The sequence below is a fragment of the Monomorium pharaonis genome, chromosome 2 (genome assembly GCF_013373865.1).
Source record: "Monomorium pharaonis isolate MP-MQ-018 chromosome 2, ASM1337386v2, whole genome shotgun sequence".
Classification (NCBI taxonomy): Eukaryota; Metazoa; Arthropoda; class Insecta; order Hymenoptera; family Formicidae; genus Monomorium; species Monomorium pharaonis.
Genome location: NC_050468.1, coordinates 6,245,274 through 6,271,656, shown reverse-complemented (window position 1 = coordinate 6,271,656; position 26,383 = coordinate 6,245,274). Strand labels below are relative to the sequence as shown.

Sequence of the window (26,383 nt, the reverse complement as noted above, 5' to 3'; positions counted from 1 at the left end):
AGTGAAAAAAAAAGCAAAGAACAATAGGAAAGCTTTGTGAAAGCGTTTCAGGCAAAAGCTCGCAGGCCAATCGATCTAAAAAAAAAAAAAAAGGAGAGAGAATGAGGAAAGAATAGAAAAAAAAATATATAAAAAAACGGCGCAGCAGTGTTGTACGACGACAAGTGATGGAAGCGAGAGAGGGGCTCGTACGAGGAGGAACGCTCCATTTCGGAGTCTATCGCGCCTCGACGAGCGCGAATTATCGCGATGTGTACGCGCGAGCACACATAGACTCGTCGTCCTATGTGTATCACGCGTACACACACGCACACCGAGAAAAGTACACAGAGTACAATAAACGCAGGCTTTTCGCGCGCACAAACGCGCACGTGTGCACGTATATACACGCACGCATACACACATACACACATATGTATATACCGCGGACACGCGTGCGCGTGCACGTTGACACGCGCTCGCGCTCGGAGAAATCGTATATAAATATACAATATATAGCGTGACGTGATTCATAGCAACCAGAAGCGCACTGCACACACTGACAATGACACAGCTCATATAAGTGTCATAGTATATTTACGATATAATAGCGTAGATATATACGATATATATATATATGCAAATACAATTATATATATTGGTATAGTCTCGATGTAGTCGCAACGTCGCAACGAGCTATACTCTTCATTTGGTATGCAATTATCGGCTGGCCGAGGGCGGGGAGGGGGCGGCGATGACAGAGGATGAAAGGAAGTATTTCGTTCTTCGAGGGCCGCGGGGTATCTTCTATCAATACTTTTTCTCCTCATCTTCTCGTCTGCTCTTTTCACCCCCCCTTCTCCCGCTTTTATCCCTCTTTTCTTGTTCTCGTCCGGCCGTGAGGACTACAATCAACGAGCGTATAAAGGCGCTGTATTATACTCCCCGTCTGTGCTCGTCGATTTTTTTCGAAGGCGAACGATGAAAGGAAAGATAAATTGGTAGGAAAATCGTCTCGTTGTTTGCCGGCCGGAGAGTCCGAAGAGTGGCCCTCGAGGGATGGACGTTGAAAGTCGCTTCGCGACAGGCAGGAAGATGAGGCAAAAGACGGGGAAAGGAGGGGGAGGGGGGGAAGGATAAGTAGAATGGAAACTCGCCAGCGGGTGTAAAAACTCGCGCGTCACGTCCCAGGTGACAGTGTCGACTTGATTTGGTTTCCGCACAGGGCTCAACACCTGGGGTCCAGCCTCGTGCATTCAGCTCCAAACTCGTACACTGGATCTCGAGGTCCGAACGGAAATCGACACGGACTGCTCGTTTTTTTCTCGCGCGATTACGCGTCAAATATGTAGGGGAAAGAGAGAGAAAGAGAGAGAGAGTCGATCGCAAGCGCTGTCGCAGCACAGACTCGACGCTTCGGGCTGCGGTAAGTCGGCGTTACCGCAGCCCTGGTATTCATCACGAACCGAAGGCACTGAAAATTTTACCGCACCGCGCTCTCAAGCTCGGAGTAGTCGGCAACGCGTTTCGCGGACCGCGTGTATTACTTTTGATCCTTTACGGCTCGCGTGGATATACATTCCTCGTGATTTCGGATGATCGACCAATACGTCAGACGTCTGGTTACGTCAGAATAGTGGAGATTCCGGCGGTTTTTAATTTCTGGCGGTATAATTGTTAGCGGAGAAACAGGTTAAAGGTCCACAATCCGAAGCGCATACTTCCGGATACGATCGACTGAGGATGGATCCAGTTTCGTGCTAGTTTGGAACTGATTGCCGATGCCGGAACGAAGTACCTTCGATTACTACAGGATTATTATGCGTAATACACAATACGGTTGTACGGTGCCGCTATATACCTTAAATATTGAGAAACAAATACGAATATAGATACGTGTACCAATTAACGCAGGATACGCGCGCGTACATTTTTATGTGCACTTTCATATGTACAGATGTAGCGGCACATAAGAGTGTACGTTCACGCGTATACAAACGTATATCTCAATATATGTGCGGCCTACGGTGCTCGATCCGAAGCTCAATTTATTGCTACGCCAATTAATCACATCGAACATAAAATGTCGCGTATCGCATTGCCATTTTACTCTTTCACATATTTTACAATTTTTTTTTTTTATATATATGCTCGTTAATTCGAATGACTTTTAGTAATAATACTCACGCTACCTACATTGTGTTTCAGGAAGAAATCCGATGGGATTTCCGCCTCGTGGATTTTCCGGAACGGAAAGACGGTAAGTCGAGCTCGGATTTTTGACTTATTTACGATCCTCTCGAACGGGAAACGGTTCGCAACGACGATGCGATATTGCGAGGAGGATTTAACGTTCCCTCGCGGGATTAAAAGGTCGCGTGCGTTTGCCGTCGCCGATTCCGCTGGTCGAGACGACGGCGTCCGTCTCGGGTCTTTCCTGGAATATTTCTTTCCGCGCGCGACGAAAACCCCGCCGGATCCTTTATCGTCGGTTCGAGCACCGCGGGTAGGGCCATGCAACAAGAACATCGCAAATCGAATCAAACGACTCAACCATAAACCATAAACGAAGTGGACAAGAATATATCTTGCGAAGACTGTGGAACGTAGCAAGGTTCCCTTGTAACAGTTCAGCCAACCAAACAGCTGTGACGAGCTATAAAAACGTAGGTTAGTAGGCCATCCGTGTGTATACTATTGTCGCTCCTCTGTGTGTGTCGTGTGTGTGTGTGTGGGTGTGTGGCTTATACCGTGTGGCTGTGTGTCGATACGTCCCTTGCTGCCGACATAAACATCGCTATGCGCGTCGTATTTCCCCTGGTGCACCTTTCCGCGACCAGATATCGGGAACGACTCGAGATTTAAGTAGATGTGAATATATACGCGCGGAGAGGCATCGCTGGTTTACTCTGCTGCCTTATACGAGACTTTATATGACTTTACGCGTGCGAATCAATATTGATAGAAAAAGGGATAAATTTCTTTTAAACCGCACGTACGCGTTTCTTTCTTTTTTTTTTTTTTTTTTTGCATCGAGCGTGCGATATTTTTGCTGCTATTGAATCATACTGATGTATACAGCGATCAGGCAACGAAATTCGACGGTTTATGATTGGCATGGATATTTTTATGTGAATATCCGTGCCGTCATGTAACAAATAAACAGATAAAATCGAAACAGATGATATTGTGGACGCAATCGGAAGCAAGTGGCGCGACTGGTAAGCTGATTCGATCAATGATGCTGGGCGTCGATTCCACGATAGGCACGCTCGACGTATGATGATCGGTCCAATTAAACGCCAGAGTTTAAAAACTCTTTTTGAAGCAGTATCGACACAATTTTGGCATTACGGTCGATCGTGCCATCGCGATGTGAAACGGCGATGTGTCGGGGCGGAAATGGACGTTCCCGTTTGTCGCTTTTTGATACGACGGACACGAGGGATGAAGTGAGGGGGAAGGTGGAGGGCGGGAGGGGAGAGCGTGATCGTTCGCGAAAACTGGACGAAATAAATGAACGGGCAATTGTCGCTGTTGAGTTTGTATGAGTTTGAATGCAAACTGTACCATCAACACCTCGGACACGGAGCTGATGCTGAGGACATACATGGTGACGCCGACCTCCACGGGCGGACCTGCAATCAACAAAACCATCCGGCCTTGGTCGCTGTGATTACCCGCCAATCTCTAATCAACCGATGTACCCTATCGCGTACGAGATAAGTAGATATCTAGGGACAACAGTAATAATAGTAACAGCAGCAATAATGACAGTGGTTATACGTGACGAATATTATCTTTACCTCTGACTCACGCGCGCCTCACGTCACTTTAGGCATTTAGGACTGCTTCTAAAGTAATTTTGAAACGTTTTACCGCATCGCGCATTGCGTGCCGTGACGCGCGTTTCGCATGTCGGGGCGCGATGCCCTATCGGAGGAATCTAAACCCGCGCGAATACGAATCCCCACGTCGCGAGCACGCTCGACACGCGCGAACGTATCGTTCGGCATTTTACCCCCTTTCCCCCGCCTCCCCTCTCAAATGTAAATCCGGCAATATCATTTATTCAGAGAAAATCATGCGCGCGCCTATTCACTGTGTGAGCCAGAGGCAAAGCACGAACGGACAAAGTCGAGGAGAGCTCGCACCCTGCACGGAACCAAATCAACAGGACTCGTCGTCGGCCACGTTGCCTTCCAAAGCTAGAAGAAGCATTCATACTTGTCTCGTTACATAGGCATTATGCTCTTACGTATATATACAAATTACATACACATCACAGCCACGTAGCAGTATGACATTACCTTACTACTACTTTCTTTTTTTTTTACCGCGTCGCTTTATAGTAGTTTTGCTTTGTCTCGTTCTCTCACCCTCTCGCTCTTTCTCTTTCGCTTCTCTTTGCACTTTTTGCATCTTGTTTTTGCCGATCGCTCGTCACGTCGTATTCCAATTAGAATTCGTTGTGGCTATACGTGTACGTATATCCCGGGGAAATATGGCTCGTTTTTTTTTTTTTTTATATCGTCGTTTTTTTCGCCCTACACTGGACGGCTCTCCGTGATCGAGAGCGGCGCGTCGTCTTGTCGAACGTACGTCGAACGACATCGTTACTTTACACTGAATTGCTGTCATTGTCATTGCGGTCGTCGATTCCGGGCGAAATTCATTTATCTTATTTTTAGCTTCTAAGGGGTGGATGTGAGGGGAGATTGTCTTGAAATACCGAAAGAGCTGCTGGAAGGAATTCGGACGGATAAAATCGATCGGAGGCAAATCGATCGTGGAATTATTCTCTCTCGCGTGTTCGTACACGAAACGCGTGATACGTGCGGTGTTTCGATAGAGAGATGACGGAGGTGTCGGGCAAAAAGAGAGAGGGGGGGGGGTTCTTTCGGTGGGCAGGGGGTGATGGGACATAGAATAATAATAATTGTAAGTGGTAGAGCAGGCGGCAGCCCATTTCAGCAACCGCGGCATAGCAGCTAGAGCGTCTAAGAACGGTCTAACGGGACGGTCGTGCGTGTTTAATATGTATTGAACAAAATACTATTTTTCCGGAGAGCAGAAAAGCAATAAAAAGACGCTCCTCATTCACGTTCTTTCTAAACACTACGTGACGTTCGGGGCAGCCCAGGCTCAAAGTCAGGCAGGAAATCAGTGAGCTAACTTTTTCCACGCCCGCTGAAAACGAAAACGGTAGTCGGAGCAACTGGAAAAACTTGTCTCGATTGATCCGCACGCTGTTACCACAAGATCCTCACGTTAGTGTCGAAAACTTTGATAATGGCGCTTCGCGCCAATGTAATTCGCGCGCCTAAATCACATCGAAACATCTAGTTAGGAGATTATGTTTCGAGATAAATCTAGTTTCCGCGCGCATTAAACGGAAACTACCTCGCAATAATTTAGAACGAGTTTACTTGTTTGCCTCTCTTTTTTTCGACATTGTGGTCGATTTCGCGACCACAGCCACGCAGTCTCCCGCTGCTTCCCAGTTGCCAAAACTACAGTCCCCGTTTCCCGAGCGAGGAACGAGGACAGCCAGTATATATTATCTGAAATATGAAATAGTACTTTGTCCATTTTTTTTTTTAGTTACATATTCTTGTTCTTTTTTTCTGTTGCTCGTACTACTAAACGTGTACGTGTGTACGTGAATGTTTGTGTGTATGTGTATGGGAGAGATGCGTGTAAGGTCATACACGCGCACACTTATTTCTCTACGTCAGTGTAAACCGGTAGCGCGATAAGCAGACGGGCCACATGGTACTACAATATATCAAGTGAGTTAGGAGCTCGGTTAGCTTCATTTCGGTAGTTTCGAAGTGCGAGCGGTAAACCGCGTCGCGTAATCGCCATCGCGCGCGCCGTGTCTTATACATGGATTACTAAATTTAAATTGGCGTTTTTATGCTGCGATTGCATAACGCTTACTTTCGCGTCAGTAAACCGGTAAATTGTGTGGTGAAATAATTTTCCGATTCTTTAAGGCGAAAGAAAATTTATATTACGCAAGAAAGAGTTAAGAGAGAATAATTAAGGGGGAAAATCGTTAATAAGAAGATCGTTAGAAAGAACGGTGATTGTTATTTTTCTTTCTACAAGTTGCTCGTCGGTTGGTTGGGTATTTTGACGTCACATATTCAAAGATGAGATATCAAACGAAAACTAAACGTCAAGTACCGCATGAAGTACCATTAAAGTGCCATAAAATCAAACAGATCAATAACCCATTTCCCACTCACGATTAATTGAGTGACAGAAATTTCGCGTTTTACCACGTGTCTGGTAATCGTAAATTTATGTTGCGATTAATGAACATGTGTTTTGGTATAAAATTTTGGTATAAAATTCTTTCACAGCTATTCTAAATGCACATGACAAAGAAATAAAAAATGTAAATCTCGATCAATGATTTGGTTCGAATGGAAACGTGAGAATCTCTTTCCTCATTTATTTCGTTTAAGAGACGTTATTACCCGTCGAGAAGCGAGATACTGCACCGATTAGTTCTCTTCTGCATAGTTTGAGTTCAATTGGTCCCGGAACCAACGCGCCAAGAAATTGGACGTCGCCTCGTGGCGGCGGGTCTCGAGGTCCTCGAAGCAAGCGCTGAATCGTTTTGGTAATCCTGTTATTCGATTTTCGCGGTTCCAAACGTCGTCGTTAAACGAACGGCACATCAAAGGAGACACATAGCCCAGAGCGATGCGGTGCTCTGCGCATGGCAAGGGCTAACCAATTTCAACGTCAGGGTGCCGTATGTGTCGATAGATGCAGGACGGTATCGATGCGATGACGACTGGCGGGGATCGACGAGAGCGAGATGTCTCTCGTGCACCCAATCGATGAGCCGATGATTGAATTTCTTTCGTTGCATTAAAACAACGCGAGCTCGTAGGATTGCAATTAATCAATCGTTATGTGCGCGGAGCGAAATAATCGCGACAGCGTCGTTAGACAATGGAGATAATTCACGCCTCAGTGAACATATTAAACAACGAGTAGTTTATTGTAGAGCCGACTCGAACTCGCGGAAAGTATTTATCGCCCCAATTAGTGCGTGATTAACGACACGAACGAATTATTTGTCGAGGCGGCACGAACAGCATGAGAGATGATGCACGTAGATGCAAACGATGTTGATTGTTAATGGAATCAACATTAGAGTCGATCACTAGAATCAACATGCGTTGCTCTGTTTCTCTCTCTCTCTCTCTCTCTTTCTCGTTGTCTTTGTTGATTTTCGAAATAAATCATTTATCCGAATACGTCAGCGCGACGCTCAAGTATCCGTTCCGAGAAGCAAGGGAATAACAGAATATGCGTTTACACGTTTAAATAGTTACAAACACACACATAACATAAATAGTGAGTGAGAATTATGTTGCATATGAGGTATAAAAATCTCCTGGATCTGTACACTTAACTGAATAATTGAAAATGATGATTGTTCCATTCGTTGCGAGGGTGATGTGATAAAAAAAGAATAAAACACAGGAAGAATACACACTCGTGTGCGCGTGTATGTACAACAGTGTTGAATCGGATATACATCCGCACTCGTGTCGTCGCCGCGTGTAAATCTCCCACGTGGTGTGTCTGTGCATGTGTGTCGGTGGATAAAAAATGCTAATTGCAATTCAGTAACGATCAGCGGCAATATCGTTGACTTGAAAGTACACGGGCACTATGAAAAAAAAAGAAGAACGGTATTCGCTTGTGGGCGAAGAAACCGACGGGCGGGCGGGGGAGTGGAGAAGGGCGGATTGTGTTTAGCCGAGAACGAGTAGTAATGAGTAAAACTTTCAGCAGAATTACTGAATAAGACCTAGAGGTAGTACCATTTTCACTTCGGATAGGGAGCTGATACTCAAGACGTACATGGTGACGCCCACCTCGACGGGAGGACCTGAAATCGAAGGTTAGTAAAACTGAGTCGCCGGTTTTCGGCCGCGGCCAAGCTACACAGGTGAGAGTGACTGTATGGCATTTGTTCGTTAATTATCACAAATATATATTTGCTTTCTTTCTTTCGTTCTTTTTTTTTTTTTTTTATGCGGTAGCGTTCTGTGAGTCTACTGTAAATGCGAAATGGTATATGTTGGTGAGAGGTCGCTACGTTGGATGGATCGCTGAAAGTGGTAATCGCTTTCGATTAGACGATGTCCGATAATAATGCGCTAATTTACGTGTGCTCGGCTGTCATCGTCGTTACATAACGACGGTTTTGCGGATAGGCTTAATCTCTCTGTGCGCAGCGCTGTGACATGTTTCGTGCTGTCGTACGGTTTATGTTATACGCGCTTGAACTTAATCGAGGCGAAATAAGTCATATTTAAAGCTGAATTGGTATTAAGTCCAGGCGTCGTAAAATTATTTGTGCCAAATAATTTTCTTCTTCTTAAAAAACTTGTTTCTAACTGATTTCGCGCGATTATAATTTTTCGAAACTGTGTTGTCCACGATTGCAATTATTTTAAATTTTTAATAAAATTTGATGAATTTTAGTGAGAGAGGGATATCCATAAATAATCGCTTACGCTCACGTATTTCAATATGCGACGTGACATAAGCTAAATCTCCCGTAATCTTTGTGAAATCTAAATTCAAAGACCTGACGAGGGTTCGTGAAAATTTCAGAGTCCGTACCAGATGTGAGGCACGAAATCGAGGCTGCCGGTCGAATTGATCGGCCGCAAAGACGAAGCGGAAAAATGTAATCGCGCCCGATCAGGCGGTATCTCACCGTGGAAAAGTTTATGGGCGAAAATTCGGATGGAGGGCGAAGGAGGGCGGGGAAAGTCAGGTGCAGATGGAAGGAATCGGTTGCCGAGGCCCGGGGTTGCGAGGCCGAGGGGGGAGCAGCGCTGGGAAAAGGGTTGGGGAATGCGAGGCGCATATACGTGTCCACGTTGGCGTTTTCGCGATAAAGTTGACTCGTAAACAACGGCTCTGCCAACGCCATCGCGCGCCACTCGACCGATATATCTTCATTTCCATTTCTAGGATGTTTTTAAAGCCCCTATAGCCGAGGAACATCCCATATGGGACACATATTTCACAATGACGTTCTCGCGACATGCTGGAAAACGCACGGCCGACGTGGTATCGAGTTAATTGAAACGCGCCAGTATGCCTCGCCCGTGCAAACCGATCGTCCGTGAGAGAGCATATATACTCCGGGGGGGAGAAAAAAAAAGATTAAAAATATTCCAGACACATGTGGTACAACTGGGAAAGAACAAAAATTAATAATCGGCCATCGGATCGAAAAATCGCAGTCATCAACCCCGCGTGGACCGATATATATTTGCTGAGCTATGAATGTTTTACGTGTACATGTATATTGTTTCCTTTTTATTCGTTATTATCGTATAACAAATGTTATATGAGTTACATTATCTTTTAGTATAAATTAGACATTTTTTAATAGATATTCCCTTCTCGCGAATACGCGAAAAATATACATTTGATGTAAGCATATTAAATATCCGTTATATTTAATATAAGCACGTAATATGTAAAAGCACATATAAAGTTTCATCGTTTTAATTTGACTCTTTGTTGTAATTCTGTTCGAGTCTACGTTGCGTTTTAGCGTTTTGTGTGCTTCCTTTTGTAACACGTACGCGAAAAGTTTTTGTTTATCATTACGACAGCCAGTTTATGGAGTGCAAACATTTCGAGTTTCCCGTCACGTATTTTGTCATTTTACGTAGGCCTTGGGTGGCGGCGGTGGAGCTGCTCGTGTTTGAAAATCCGGCTGCGCTCCGGGGAATATCCAATGAAGCACTACGAATCGAGGAGAGCAGCGCGGCAAGCGGTTTATCCCGTTCGTCCGCGGTATTCTCGTGTCCGTTTCCGTAATGTCCGCGTACCGATCTAAATTTTAAATGTTAGAAACTCGTATCCCCCGGGGATCCCGTGTATCGATATGCGGGAAGCGACGAGATGCGCGGATATCGGCGATTCGAATCTAGACGGTATATTTGATGCGCTTTTTTTGCGATCTGCCGATAGCAACCTGTATACGTGATCCCGCCGGAAAATGAAACGATCGTCTTTTATGCCTGACAGTCAGCTCGAGTTTACTGCGAATCACTAATGCATTCCCTTAATGTGGCTTGGAAAATCGAGAAAAATATATATTTTTGCCACTACCTCGATCAATTACGACGATGCGGCGTGTTAATTGTTGTACCGAGAGCCAGTTAGAATAAATTGTCAATTGTTTCAGTACGCTGAAACAATTTCCGATTGCCAGAATAAATTAAATAAATTGAATAATATTAAAATAATATAGATGGGATTTGCATGTTTAACAATTGCATGGAATGTAATTAATTATTAATATGCCGAATGCGCGTTTATTTTATTTTATTCCGCACTTTATTGCACATTAGCTGAGAATTTGTAATTGCAATTTGTAATTTTAACCATCTTCACAGCATACGAATTCGAGGTATTAATTATTCAGTCAACCGCTTTTTCGATTTTTATATCTGACCTGATAGTAACGATTATAACTGCGAGGACGAGAATAAATATCGGCAAACGTTTTTAGTTTCTTCCAGAAATGTGGAATTAAAGCGATTCTCGGTCAATCAAACCCCCGATTCCTTTTTTTTTTTTCGGGGAGGAGAAATAGAGCAACTATATGAAACCGAGGTGTCACGTCATTGTTAGAGCGGCACCGTGACACCGAGGCGAAAGTGTGAGTGCGGTTCCGAAATAGAATCCGGGACAAAGGGGGCCGCCAAGTGACGAGGACAAAATCAAAGTCAAAATCGTAATTGAAGGCGAGATACTGCGTCTCTCTGTGTAGCCGGAGAGAGCGGAGATGCCGTTAACGGTAACCCGTGGCAACCCGTGGGGCGTCCCAGCATCGATCCGAGTTTTATCGAAGCGCTCCAGCCCCGCCCTACCGCCACGAGGCCATCCCCGAAAATGTGACTTTGTCGTGGTATAGAATTGTCGGCACATGAATCATAATCGTAGGCTGCTTTGGCATCGATAATCGGTTAGCGCGAGCCGAGCTGAAACGCGCGCGCGGGGACTTTTCGGCCGGGCCTATCGAGCCGAAAGTGGGACGGGCCGTCCACTGGCAGGCACTAATTGCCTCTAACTGACTCTCGGGTGGCGTGCGTGTTCACTCGAAACTGGACTAATGGCTCTTTAATATTCGTATGTTTTATAAGCATCGCGCGTTTATTCGTCCGCAAAATCGTATCGCACTCGCAGTCGATAAAATGCCTGATGGCATTTATTTCAAACGGCCGTTCACGCAAAATCCGGTATCTACGGAATTACAGACAATTCTGCACTCTCCGGATTGCTCGAGAGCTAAAAGAGAAACGCTTTGCGGTTTATACACTTTTATCTTCACGGGAGTCACGTGCCGTTCCTATCTCCGCGACTAGAAACTGCGCCGTGTCTGCCGCATCGTTTTATCGGTATTTCTTTTTCGGTAGTTTTGGCGGTTGGGCCGCGTGGTAAACTGCAAATTACTCCTTTACCGGGAAACAGGATGCGATTCGCGTACACGTGCTGCCGCGCTGTTCCCGTCAGAGTTGTTTTATGGAAGCGGTAGTACGCTCGAAAGCCCGTCGTTTTTTGTACGGCAAAACGTGGGAGATGATAAGCGACGTCAAAAATATTTCCTGGAGCGTTTCGCCGGAGCTTTAGCCGTTGTGCCGCGCTATTGTTACAGCAATTCGAAAGCTTGCGTTTTTACGTTTTGATTTATCGTATCGATTTCGTGCATTAAATGTTTTTAGGCAAATCCTGCGTGCGTATTTATCCACCGTCTTCTATTCTTCAGTTTCTTTTATCTCAGCACTGCATTGAAGGACGGAATACGGCACCAGTTATTTTTTTTTTCTTTTTTTTTAGCCGAGCACACGTAAAAAGCTTTTTTCTGCGCTTGCAGCGAACGAAGTGGAATTAAAAGAGTCGTCTGCTGGTTTTCTGTTCGACCGCCAATTGATTGGTTTTGCCGGTGTGTCAATATTTGGTTTCTTTCGTCATCTAACTCTCTCATTTTCGTTAGCTGCAAGGTAACGTTTTAGATTCACATAAGTAGTGCAACGATCATAAACAATGAGACGGAAAAAGCTTCGTGCCGAACGCAAAACTTGTCACGGCTCGTATTACCTCACCGACGCGTATTAATCAAAGTTATTCCAGTTAGGCGAGTAAACATATCAAACTTATCGAATCGACAAGTTTTGCACATGGCATAAAATCCACGAATGATCTCGTTTATCGTAAGATGGAGAAAGTCGAGTCTATCTACTCACCTCCGTAGTTCGGCCTTACTCTTTTATCGTAACTGATGGAGAACGAGTCCAATATCGCAGAGATGTTCACGTCGCCTAGCATACTGCCGCCGCCAGTTCTGTAAACAAACAAGAGGTTTATGTTTCATTTTTCTTATAAAAAAAGTCAACGTTTATTAAAATTGCAATATTTTTACGTTACTAGCATATATTTATGTTTTTATTAGCATATATTTAAACCAGTATTTTCAGTTAAGCTGGCTGATATGTGATTAAAAGAATCTTTTTCGCACTGTGAAAAATAGATTTTAAAATATCACTCAAGCTATTATAATATTAGTGAATAAATGCATTAATTAAACATTTATATATAACAATATAAAAGGATTGAGAGAATTTTTGTGAGAATATGTTTCTTGCCAATAACATAACAATTTTGTTGTCGTTATAACGACTGTAGTAAATGATTATTCATAAACAACGGAAGCACTTTAGCGATATATTCTTTTTATTCGGGCAAAGAATATATTGATATAAATAATGTTAAAATAGCCTGTTGCAAATTGTGCTGCCGTGAATTGTAAATCTTCATCGAGGAACGTCGTCGCAAACTCCTGAACTGATATAGATACTAGGATTAGCATTATTCGAAAGTTCGAGAGAAGATATTGTAACAGCCTGTATGACATACACGACCGTGAGAGGTAGATACGCCAAAGGGTATAAAGTACAGCGGGTCTGTTCTTGACTTAACGGGTCAGTAGATACGGATGGTCTCGGTCAGCCAAACAAACGGCCCTTGAGTCCGGGAGCTGATACGGTTCCGCAGTACCTAAAGCCTGCTCTAATGGCTACAACGGCGCAGCGGCCGATTCCGGTCCCGTTAAGTGGAGCAACTCGATCCGAAAACGTTTTCTGCTTGGCTCAGCGAACTGACCGCAAGATCTTACCGTAATCATTTGGCACGGTGTTGATTTCTGAATCGCACTAGGCCACGTATGGTAACGACCTTGGTTAGATCACACAACATCTTCACGATGTCTGCAGATATCTCGAGTCGCACGAATCGCCTTGTGCTTTACTTAATCGAAATAAAAGCGGCAGTAGAAATCACATTGCGCGGTTGCACGTAATCCCGTTTTACCCGCAATTATCTGTATTTTGCACTGAAAATAATTTTCCTTGTTCTTGAACTTTTAATAGGTTGTATATTTTTCGATGTAAGTCAAGAACTAATGTTCGAAACGATAGCACACTGACAGGATGAAAGACACATTTACATTGATCCGTTTTGGCTGATCAAGAACATCTGAGATTACTGCATCTTTTCTGTTTGTCCTTAAAGAGGAACATAAAAACAATGTAATTAGATAAATAACTAGGATCAAAATTGCAATAGACAGATAATATTAGAAGGAGATAATAATGAGAACATTATACGTCGTTGAGATTTGCAAAAACTCACGGTTACTATTTATTGCTCTAATAAAAATAATTAATTTTCAAATATAAAACGTTTGTGATAGATGTCATGTTGATAACTTTTGTAAATTAGGTTAATAATATAGTGTTGTGCGCGCTTGATTCGTGCGTTACTTCGTATTCACTGAACAAAACAGACGTAAGAAAAGCCTTGACCCTACAACCAATGTATGTACCATATGAGTCAGCAGAATGTTCGAGAGACGTCGTATCGTACATCAGCTTGCGCGCATAGTCCTACAATAGAAGTAAGTAAGTAAACCTGGCGAGCTTGTAAAGTGTTGCACGAATTAGACTAATCAAGATCGTGCATGTTTGCCGCGCTCTATTCTACTGACCAAGATTTTAAACGTGAGTTATACGATCTACAATGTGTCCCCGCGATTAGGTTCACGGGATTTCGTAATCAATTATAAATCAAGGAAATAACTGCTGTCTAAATACCCGGTCTACTTTGCGATTCAAAGCATTAAGCTTTTTAGTTAGACGAAAGCCCCAATTGCCATTTCGAGATTGTATCTATTCGTTTATATATAGAAACTAAAAATTTTGAAAATTAATAACATTACTCTAAAATTATAAGATTAAACAAAGATTATTTGAAAGTTATTTGAAGCGTAAGAGAATAAATTGAAGAGTTCTATAATTAGGACCTATGTATTATGTATACATACATAACAAATTATAGTTAATTACACATTATTACTTTTGTGAAATATTTTAAAGCGGTTCATAAATCTTAGTTAATAAAGCGTCTTTAATCGTATATACGCGTCTCGGAACGAGTTTTATCGAATAATTTGCTGTAACTACCATAATCTAAATCTCGCGAAACGATATCTCATAACGAAGAAGAACGCGCTGCTAACCTGTGATAATAGGTCAGAGGTTAGTCGCATCGATTGGATGCAGATATCTACTCCGGGAACAAGGTGCGAATAATACAGTGTAGATGATATCGTGTAGATATCGCGAAAATATAGATAGATTGTTTCTCAGCATATCACGAAGAATCGACTTCATTTCCGTAAGATTCGCGCTTATTTCTTAGTAATAAACATTCTCAAAAAATAATTTTGAAGACGATTAATAAAATTATTTTATTTAAAAAAGATTTAAAGAATATCGCATATATGTTATTATACATCACATCACGTGTTTTTGTAAATATATGCAGTTAATTATATTAAGTATATGCAAATACATTAAATATATGCATATATTAATTGTATTAAAGATCGTATCAATTATTTAATAGTATGTACGATATCTTCCATTCTTAAAAAAGACATAAAATCGATAGTCGAATCTATCGAAATGTTGTCATCGTTTTTCCGCGTCACTGATTCTCTTGCTACGCTAACTTTGTGCGAGGCTGTCATCGCGGAGTTAGCAAGTGATATTTTGTACAGATGGTTATCTATACAATTTTCATTGTAATTCATTTTTTAAAAGTAAAAAATAAACAGTAAAATAGTGCGTTTAAACCGCACGTCTGTGGTGTTTAGTGTTATAAAAAAAAAACAGGAAACATTTACCACTCATTTTTACCAATATAAATTAACTTTAATCTCACGTTTCATTTTTTTTTTAATTCTCAGTAAAGACTAAAAAATTTTAAATCGAGATCAAAATTAATTTACACTGCTATAAATGGACATTAATATAGAAATGGTTAAACGCTTCTGTTTCTGCATGATTTATTCTACTTATTAGTGCACTATTAACGTCAATCAAGCGTATATGATATAATGAACGATTTTTTTGCTTCCAATTAATATTTAAAAATTTCGACATTTTATTTATGATATCTTTTATTACTTTTGTATAAGCATAAGCTGTGTAATGACTCTGTTGACTACACATTTCTTTAATCAATTTGATTTGTGCGATTTGAATCCTTCCGTGCTCGCTCGTGAAAGAGAGTAAAGTGTAGGGTACCCTCCGCGGAGAAAGATGACATTTTTGATCGTTTGAAATATATGAAAGGCATCCTTCGAGGTTGGTGTTTGCGAAGCTGGGGAGAGGTTTTCGTGGGTGTCTGTGTTCCAGACGAAAGGACGCGCGTCTCTTTCATGGATCTTCAGGAAGGCCGTTGGAGAAATGTCACGCCATAGTTAAGCGTTTCATGCTTCATTGCCCCAAAAGCGCCAGATAATATTTTCAGAAGCTCGCCCGTTCCTTAGATCTCACGAGCAAGTATCCCTCGAGCTTCGTGGAAATCCATTTTTCTTGCTATTCTGTGTTGTTTCGAATTATGAACTCGAGCAAGCTACGCTACGCTACTTTCATGCGAAGTGGCGTAACATTAAATTAATAACGATCGAGATGGATAAACACACACACATGCTCAATCAAAATTAAGTTGATTAATAATTTTACATCAAATTTTATTATGCAATCAGAAATTCTGATTACAAAAAATTATTAATCGTATTCTCACAATTCCTTAATATAACTGCGAACGTGTTCAATCGTATTTAATATACATATCTATCTGACCGCAATATTTATCAACCTATTGCTAATAATTAATAATGTCGCATAAATTTCGCTTGATGTTGCTTTGATATTTAATAGCGGGAAATAATGTTGGTCGCAGGTAGAGAAATGATCGCAGTGCAATTGTACAGACGACTGATTTAATAGTATTACCGTGGCACAGTCACGTGGCGCGAGTACCGAAGAAAAATAGGAGACATTACGGTGGCTGGGTCGAGCCGGTGTAATTGAAAGTCTCGTAAATAAGGAGGACCGTCCGAGCGGACGAAGACGCCTCGAATTTCAATCTCTCGGATTTCCAAGAGCTCTTGACCCCCGACTCTAACATTTCTTCTGCACACGACTGTGCATCCTCCTACTCTCCGCCAGCTTCCTTTCGTCTACCCTATTTTCTTTTTCTATTTCTTTCAACTTTTCCAGCTCGCTGCAATTTCCTTGCCTTTAAGGAATGATGAAAATCCATTTGAAGAATTTTTTTTCTAGGAATTTACGTTTATTTCTAACTCAGTAAGCTTCAAATCGATGAATATAAGTAGCAAGTTGGCTTTTTTCCTGCTCCTTTGCCCTTTCAACAAACTCAGAATTTTAGTAAACTGAAGCGGATGATAAGTCACTTTGCTTGATTATTGTGCAAATTTAGCTCTCATATTCAATCTCATTTGTCTGATGCCCAATTTCTTTAATGTTTTATTGATTACCAAAAATTTATATAAATTGTTCAATGCATTACAAGTCTGAATTTGTTTTTATAATTATATCACTATTTAATTATAACTAATTACAAATAATATTTTCTGATACGTAATTTTAATACTGATATTTAGTCTCGTTATTAAATATTTGCATAAAATTATCTTCACGAGCAAATTCAATTTTCGTAATGTACGTGAATTTGTAGATACATATATTTTTTGACGTAGAGATAAATATTGATAATAAATGTGCACGAGAAACATATTTCATATTTTTCCAGATATTCCGGAGGAATAAATATTTTTGACGCTGCTTCTGTTGACCCCGTTTGCTGACATTTGAATTAGCAACGTTCTACGCAATTTATTTTATGGCTAATGTCAAACAACTGCCGGCAACTTCCCCGACATTGTCGGCCATGTCGAGTGGCTGGTGCTTTGAAAGGCGGAAGTCTCGAAGCTTTTGTAAGAGTCTCTCCTCGCAATTAAGAAGTTATCGACTATACGGAGATGCTGTATCACTCCATCTTCTTTCGCTTTTTCGTTCGGTCGATTGTCCCGACTTCTCACATTATTTCCTTTTTCATTGTGTTGTTCTCAATCCTAGGGCCAATCCTTCCTTGCCAAACATCCAGCGTTTGTGCGAGGATCGTTTATGAATTATTCATGGTAAGCGAGCGAGCGAGCGAGCGAGCGTACTACGGGCGAAAAAGCGACTTTATATACTACCGGTCACCGGACGCTATATATAATCAGCGAGAGCTGGTTGCACGAGCGGTTACGTTTTTCAGTGTGATTTACGCTAATTTCGCCGCTGATCCGACCGTTACGGGAGAGTCAGGAAGTCATAAGTATGCGATCGCACCCTTCCGGCTAGTGCCACGTGTTTCCTTTTTATTGATATCACAGTTGGAAACTTTGGTTCTCATATTTCACCCTCTCTATTTATATATATGTTTATCTTTCTCTTCATATTATATCTTCCTTCCCCCTATTCAGCCTTTGGATGATGATTATTTATGCGCGCTTTTGAATCTGATAAAACTTATCGGTTTTAACCGTAAATTTATTCGATAGATTAATGATATCAGCATTGGAATATGATAATTAATACGAATATCTGTGGAGATTAATCTGCAAATTATATCGCTAAAAGATTTTGCAGAGATAAAACTTCGTACGTTATACGTTAAATTTTTCTCAACGGATAATAAACATGTATTATATATGATTTTGCAATAGACACAGCACTCTTTTTGCGAAACTCCTTTGTTCAAAGAATCTTTTATGGGTTTCTAAAGGCTTTCAAAGATATAGATCGTGACATGGAAATTGTTTGATCTTATTTCTCGGAGTATACTGGCCCCGAGAATGCGGCTTATTTCATATAGGAAAGCATTATTGACGCCTTCCGTGCATATACACGTACAAACAACAGTATGCATGCGGAAGATATTATTTTCGATATGATAGACGATAATAAATAACGTGCGTAATGGTCTCGGAAGATCGGCGCGACGCAAGCTCGTTTGCGAAGTCAGGCCGGATAACATGGAAAAACCAGAGAATTCGAATAAAACGTGCCCGATATGAGCAGAGATCCATCCGATCGTAACGCCGCGAGATATATTTGGGATGTGGGATGATGGACCGGCGGATCCATTTGTCACTGTCCGCGAAGCGAACCGTCGCTCATCATTCTCTCTCTCGCTCTCCTTTTGCGTGTGTGCAAACTTCTTCCGCGCCGTCGAGCTTTTGCCGATACACAAAAATCTTACGAATCACCGGCGTCCCGATCGATCGGCGCACGTAGACGAGATTGCAAAGCCGTACGTGAAATTTCGACGACCGTCGATCATGAACACTGCTCACTCGAAAGCTGAGTGTGCTTGGGAAGAAAAAAAAAAGAAACGTTTACGATCTCACTCACGTCGGTCGGTTCGATGGACAGAGTTACTTTTCCATCTCCATTAGTTGACAGACGTGACGATTATGCGGTATCAAGTGTGATGTATTTTGAAATATCGTAAAGCGCTTCAAGATAATGTGACATATCTGCATAAAAGAGATTGGCTGTGTTGAAAATAACATAAATCTGCAAACTAACTGTAATAAAATGAACGTTTAATTTGGTATTTGAATTATATAAATTAAATTATACATTGTATACGTGTGTATGTGTGTGTGTGTGTGTGCAAATATTACACAAATTTATATGATTTTCGTGCTTATGTGGTTGCTTTTATAATCCAAATTTAGATATCTGTGTGAATTTGTGTAAAATTATATTGTTTGCTAACTGCTCAATTCAGTCATATAGATACGTTCATCATTTGTTTAATTTATTCTATCATCAGTGTGTTGTATATGATTTAATATGCAATGCATATTATTTATTAATACGTTCGTGAATTTAAAAGCCTTTAGAAAGGAGCTAATCCGCTCCAGTTAATTCACGAGCTATGTCGGTATATAACTGCCTACAAACGATACCTACGCGCATTATGCATGATTCTGACCTTTTCCGCCAATTTCATTTGGCTCATATTAATTCGGCTGTTTTTGGTATTTCATTAATTCTGACCTTTCGACCTCCATATCAATTTTAGTTTTTTGTCAAAGGATGAGATTATCATTTTGTCTTATTTTCGTCTCTACCTTAGCCTCTTCCAAGTCTCGATGTTGTTCGAAACTTCACTTCGTCTTTGTCCTGAAATTTAATCCTGCCTTCCCGCGTGAGTTGCATACATTTCCCGAGAGTCAGGGCAATCGAATCTGCGGTGCGTGACAGATTTTTCTGATTTTTCGGTACAGATGAATGGATCCAAATGAACATAGACGCGTACATACACGGAAACGTAACGTGGTATCTGCGAAACGCATATCGATGGGAAGACAGAGAACACAGCATCCGCCGGGGTAGGTTATCGACGCATCTGTGTAAGCTCGTGCGCGCGAATCTGACGTCATTGGGCGCCCTCCAGCCCCTTTCTACCTCTCGGTGTGATGCCCTCTATGTGGGTTATGACGACGGTGGGGAATACGTGGTCGCTTTAACCCCTCGGCTGTGCATGTGTATTCGGCGCTTATGGGACCTTCGGCTTATGTCGCGCAAACACACCGTAAAATAGGGTATATAAGTTTATATTAAGAAGGTTAAAATTATTTAAAGGTTAAAATTACGTTATAAGTGTAACATGATCACAGTGTAGTATAATTTCCGTTATTTATTTCGATTAATCTTTTTTTGATTAACCGCATGAGTTTTTCTGTGTTGTTTTGTTTTATGGACGATTTTTTTCATTTTTAATTTATCTGTCTGAAAACTATCGGCCGCAGACAAGATCTATACAATATTTCGATCCTATTTTCCCCACGGATCCTTCATTTCATTGTACGAGGGTATCATTGTATGAGTTAGCTTTCCCGTGAATATGAGAATGGTGGAGCTATACGAGGCTACTCACCACTGAACCGTCGTTTACGGTCATTGAACCTTATTGCGAGTATAGGTGGAGGTAGGTTTAATCGAATAAGTTGAGGTTTTTGCCACGCTGTCTGAAACGCAAGGAAAATGACAACGAGAATGTCCAAGAGACAGCTATAAAGAGATTAGGTTCCTGAAGTTGAGTTCTTTTGATCTTGTGAAAAAATGTGAATTCATCCTTTATATTTATTTTCTCAATATTACAGCTATTTTATCATGTCATGGAAAAAACTTTCATCTAAAATCTACAAAATAGTTCAGTAAATTTAGAAATAAACTAACAAATATTTGAAATATATCATTAAAGAAATCGATTGTTTAATAATTAGAAATAACCTTTTTAAAAATCTTATTTTTAATTAAGACGTATTCATAATACGAATCAGTAGTAATGAATTCAATTTGTCAACATAGTTATTTTCAATAATTGCGATAAATTAATTATCATTTAATTTAGAGAGAGAGAGAGAGAGAGAGAGAGAGAGAGAGAGAGAGATTTAATTTAATTATACATGTATACTATAATTTATCTCTACATAATTTAAGAGAATCAGGGACAACGGAATTTCTCACATTATATATAATTCTCATATAATCTCATATAATTATATAATATTTCTCGATGTTTCTCGATATACAATTTCCTATTTTCTTATGTTATCTAGCAGTAGAGTGTTTTTTCTACATAAGATAAAATTCTGCCTTGGTTTTCTCTGATTGATGATCCTTGTGTATTTAATTTGTCTATTTTACGTGCCCGGCGCTTGCTTCTTTGGACCGAGAAGCAGAACCGTGGGTAATCCTTCTTTCATCCGTGTATTTTTTGTTTCTTCGTGCGATTTGAAAAGGGCCGCGAGCGTGTCGACGTTGCTGAGAAAACCACTTCCGGTATTTAGGTAAGCGACGGGCGGACATGGAGCGCGAGAGAAACAAGGCGCTCCCATTAAACGCGACGGTACACGATGACGCTTAAATCACTATCAGCTTTCTTTAGTCCCCGTTGTACTTCGTCCCTAACAATCCGACGATGCCGAAAGAGATGTATTTTCTATTGGAGCCGCCGAGAGAACTTCCCGCTTTGTCTACTAACGTCCCAACGACACGAAGGTTTCGCTCAACGAAAACAATATTCGTTGCACGGCACAAAGGTTCTATCGCTTGATGGCAGTCATTATCGCACAAATGCGGGCGCAATTTCCCGGACGCAATCTACGATAGATGATTGGTTTAAGTCATTTATACACAGAAAAAAAAGTAATATAGCCAATAACATATATAACTGCGGGCTGCCAAGTACATAAAATATTCAATACAATAATATTTACTGTTAATGCAAATACAATGTTGATACTGCATTAGCATATATTATTGTATTGAGTATATCTGTAGTTGGCAGCCCGCAGCTGCACATCTTATTGGCTATATTGCATTTTTGTTTCAGTCTACATATAACGTTGATATTGGTCCGCAATTGCTTTGAAGAAAATATTTAAGTATAATTTTTTTAATCTTTCTTGACATGACATTTCCATGTAAATATAAAGTGCAATTCCATTCTGTGCTGCAGTTTTCCCCGGCAAACAGAAATAGCTATGTAATAGGCGCTCAATACATTGAATGAATTTATCGGATTTGCTTCTTTGATTTGTATAGAGGTTACATTATGAGAAAAATATGTCATCATAAAATGATATTTGATATTTTTCTCGCATTCACAAATATTTGCTTAATCCCGTAACAACGATATTAAATGTATTCTGCGTATTAAATTAATGGATAATCAAAAGTTATTTATACGTCTATAATATACTGTTACACAAATCACAAGAGTTCTAAATTGTAGGAGGTCGGATGTTAAGTGGAACACATTCTGGAGACAAGGACGTGAGTAAGACGAGGATAAGACACGGACTTATTAAACGTCGACCTCCTAGCATTAGCGGATTTACGGTGCAGGAGTTGCCATGGAAATTGTTACACAAGTACGATTACAATAGCATAAGTTGCTTCGCCTCTTAAAAGCATATATTATTCATGCATGAGAAATGACACTTGCCCCCCCCCCTCTCCTCGTCTCTCTCTTTCTCTTGGTCTCTCGATTTCTCTCTCTTTATCTGTTTTTTTTGCGGTTTTGTTCGATGCAATTCGATTTCTATCTATTTGTTTATTGAATAATTTAAATAATAAACCAATGAAGATCCCTATATTTAATTAGATTTTGAGAGGCAAATTGTTTTCCATGCGTTATTTTATTTTTTAAAACAAAATTATTTTATTTGAATGTTACATATGGAAGCTGTGAAAATTGATTAATTTCAATTAGCTTTCCGGTCTGGGATATACAATATTGATAATACCATCGTATAGAATAATTGTACAGCAACGTTTCGGTATAATTATCATTAATCCCCGGTGGGAAAACAGTGTCATGCTTTATTAATACTCCAACGTTATAATATTATTATTGCCCTTAGGCATTACAATTGCATTAATTATATATGTCATTGCACAGCAATTCCTTTTTACGGAAAAATTTTTTCAAGTTTTAGAAATAGAGAAGACACATATTTAGATATAGAATTTTCTATTTTGTAATTAGCTCTTGTGTAATAATGTGTATATTATATATCAAGGCATTATTTTTTATTAACATCTTTCACTTTATCGCGCAGCCATGATTGAAGATGCCATGTCACGGCTGATCACGGTGTGATATTTCAAAGATTTAATCTAAAGTTATGGCATAGTAAAAATTAACTGTCTTTCTAAATGAAACCATTATCGGCGATGTGCTCGGTCGTTGCAGAAATGACCTCGGCGTCGATCATGATAAAGACGTTGGCTTCATTGTCTTCGACACTATTCGCGATGCTTTTCGTCGCGCGAGCGTGCTTGCTTCTGGTTATGAATGTAAACAATGAGGTTGTAACGCTCGGCGCGAATAACCAAGAGATCGAAGATACAGAAGGCGGAACACACCATAGTCGACACCAACATGAACGACAAAGACGTCGTTCTCCGTCGTCTTTATTGCTACTCCCGTTGCCCTTTTCGCCTTGTTGCAGCGTGCCCGTGATTACGAATGTCGACGATTAACTAAGATTATAGATAAACGCTCAGGTAGATCCTCGGGCGATATCTCGTAAACGACGAGGACGACGACATCGTCTCAGCACTTCGGTCAGTTCCTATTACAGATTCGTTGTGGGCTTATCTACAGGACACGCGATGCTCTTGGGAATTTAGATAACGAGCTATTGAGCTCGAAAACAAGATATATATATATGCTATTTTTACGAATAGAAGTCACAAACAAAGGTGGCATGAGCAATAATCAGATGCTTAAATTTGCTTTAAAAGCTGTATATTCTTCAATTTAATTATCATTGTGATTTTATTGAAAAACATGGAACGCGCATATTTTTTTTCACGAATATATTATTTCATAAGAGAGACATTTTACAGATATTATTTTCATATTATTTTATTCATATCTTTTTCGTCTCTTTTTTAGCTTTTCAGAATATTTAAAAGTGTAAATATTCTCTGTATTTATTATGCAAAAACTCATAAGCTAATTGGTATAGCAATATGATATAATTGTCAATCTTAATATCGAAATTTAATTGAAGTGAATTCCAATTGAGAGTCTTTAAATTGTCGATTAATTTTATCCCGATAATATCCGATCGGACGTGCGAGATTTCTACGCCGCGGTGTAATGCCAATGTAAATATAAAATGTACGTAATTATTGATTATGTGCTCTCATACGTACATGGCCATAGATATTTTTAGTGTTAAATGACACTAACTATAGGCACAGAGCTTACTTAATAGTAAGGTTAACTATGATAAAGAATATTAACGATGAAAATATCCATCTGATTGGATCCATCTGGTTGGATTAAGCAAAACTTTCCTTGTCATTGTCATAAATTAATCCTCGTAAGATTAATCATCGAAGATCGCAAACTTCAAAATTTTCTAGGAAGAATAGATATCGTAGATCGTGAAAAAAGAGCGGATGTAATTAAAGTGGATGCCACCTATTGAGCATCTCGGTGTATTAATATAGCGTCAAAAAGGCCCAATAAATAGCGTGACCAATATAGAACCGAGAGGGCAATATAGACACAAGATGAATAAAAATATTAAAAAGTATTTACGCGTACACGTGGCCAGTTGCTGCAATTTATAAAGAGGCACACAAACTTTGTTCAAAGTAATTCCGCATTTCCATTTAGATTGATCTTATACGAAGAACTAAATTACTTTCGATTGGCGAGGCTAAGAAGGACTGCTGCGATATCGGTGTTGAAGCCTCGGGCCGAAATTAGATCTCGTTAACCCCATTACGATTCGTGGTCGAATTTCTTCGGGCACACGCGATTCCTCGCCGGGAAATTCAGATAAGCGTGAATCCCTTGGCCTAGACCGCACGGACACGTAGGAACGAAGATTGCGGATGACCTATCGACTATCATGCACAGCCGCTGCGACGGCCGACTAACTGCAGGCTCATTACTTTTAATAATTAGGGTGCTGCATTGTCATTAGTTTTGGTGACAATAAAATTGCGCCACCGTTACCTGGCTGTTATTACGTAATGAAAATGTCACTGTAACCCGGAGGGGGAGAGCGATAGGAAGGATGGAGGGGATGAGCGACAGAGGTAGGAGGGGAGGGAGGGGGGGTTATTCTTGCGATTTATGTCGGTCTTTTGCATCCCGTGCACCTCCGTTATTAAAGCCATTAAAGGTCGCGACCATAGCTTGCATAATTAACCAAGATCGATGATACAGCCGACGGAAACGGCGATGCAGCCCAACGGTGGTGCTTTGACAGAGAGGTGTACAAGTTTCTAGTACTTTTTTTTACTTACGAATTATGACTGACGTTTTGCGGACGGCGTGTCTCACTCCCGCGATTCCGTCTTCCGCAAAATTCTTTCAGTTTCAAACTTTTCACCTCGTTGATTTCATGCCGCGGTTCACCCGTGCTTATCCACTGGTCACGCGAGTGCACGAGAGATCATGTAACTAAGTGAGGAGAGACAGCGTTGTTCGCACACTTTGACTTGAAGAAGCTATGATGTATACTTTGATTTTAGAATTGGAAAGGGCTTATGTCTATTAGATTTTACATTATGTCTTTTCACTATCTTACTGATAAATTTATGGAGCATCGAATAACTTTATTACATTGCATTCATCTTCAATAAACTTGAGAAAGAACGGACGGTCATCGTTTTTTATTAGGTTGCATTACCTCGGGCTCAACTGACAGTTGATTAATTTACATTCACGGATTTACGGGCAGTAAATATATTCTTCACATGAATGTTACGGCATGCAGTTATTCATATCATCTGCTTATAACACGAGCTATCAGCTATAGTCGGGGAATAGACAGTGGCTGTTATCGCTGAATGCTTCATCTATCACAATGCGCATATACAACGATTTACGCTACGGCAGTAAATTTCAATTTCGATGTCCTATCCCCCTTTCTCTCTGTTTTTGGCCGTACTAAGTCTTCATCATTTCGCGTGACGGCGAATGGTATCAACGTTAATGAGGTATACGAGATGCATATCTATTATGCCGTTTTATGAGTGCCTTTTCCCCGGTTACTTTATTATCCTGTTATGAACACGGTCTCGAGAGTAATAACTACAAATGCGTCTGCTTCACGGAATAAACGACAATTTTTTCCATTCGGAGGTACACATTATATCGTATTTATCACGCACGTATTGCGATATTTTTTTATCACGCCCAACGTAATACTACGCGTATTTCTACGGAGAAAAGCTGCCAGTTAGAGAAGAAACATAACCTTGTTATTCACAATCAGTTGCGTCTCTGACAGAATATGTACTGTGCGCGGCGCCTTTAATATCGTTATACCGGCATTTTATCATTACGCGACCGGTATACGATTTATAGC

At 40.6% G+C, this 26,383-nt stretch overlaps 1 protein-coding gene across 8 annotated transcripts in view; it reads right to left on the bottom strand.

The window, feature by feature from the left end:
- Positions 1 to 26,383, bottom strand: part of LOC105839323 (gamma-aminobutyric acid receptor subunit beta) — a 75,012-nt gene that overhangs the window by 24,472 nt on the left and 24,157 nt on the right. For 5 of the 8 annotated variants that reach the window (XM_036282969.1, XM_012685555.3, XM_012685556.3 and 2 more), the window contains exons 2-3: positions 12,291 to 12,388; positions 7,833 to 7,900 (exon numbers count right to left, since the gene is read on the bottom strand). In XM_036282969.1, the coding sequence (XP_036138862.1) occupies positions 7,833 to 7,900; positions 12,291 to 12,388 (166 nt within the window). Of the gene's footprint in view, positions 1 to 3,549; positions 12,389 to 26,383 lie in introns of all 8 variants that reach the window. The other 3 variants (XM_036282971.1, XM_036282972.1, XM_036282970.1) reach the window with 1 other exon arrangement.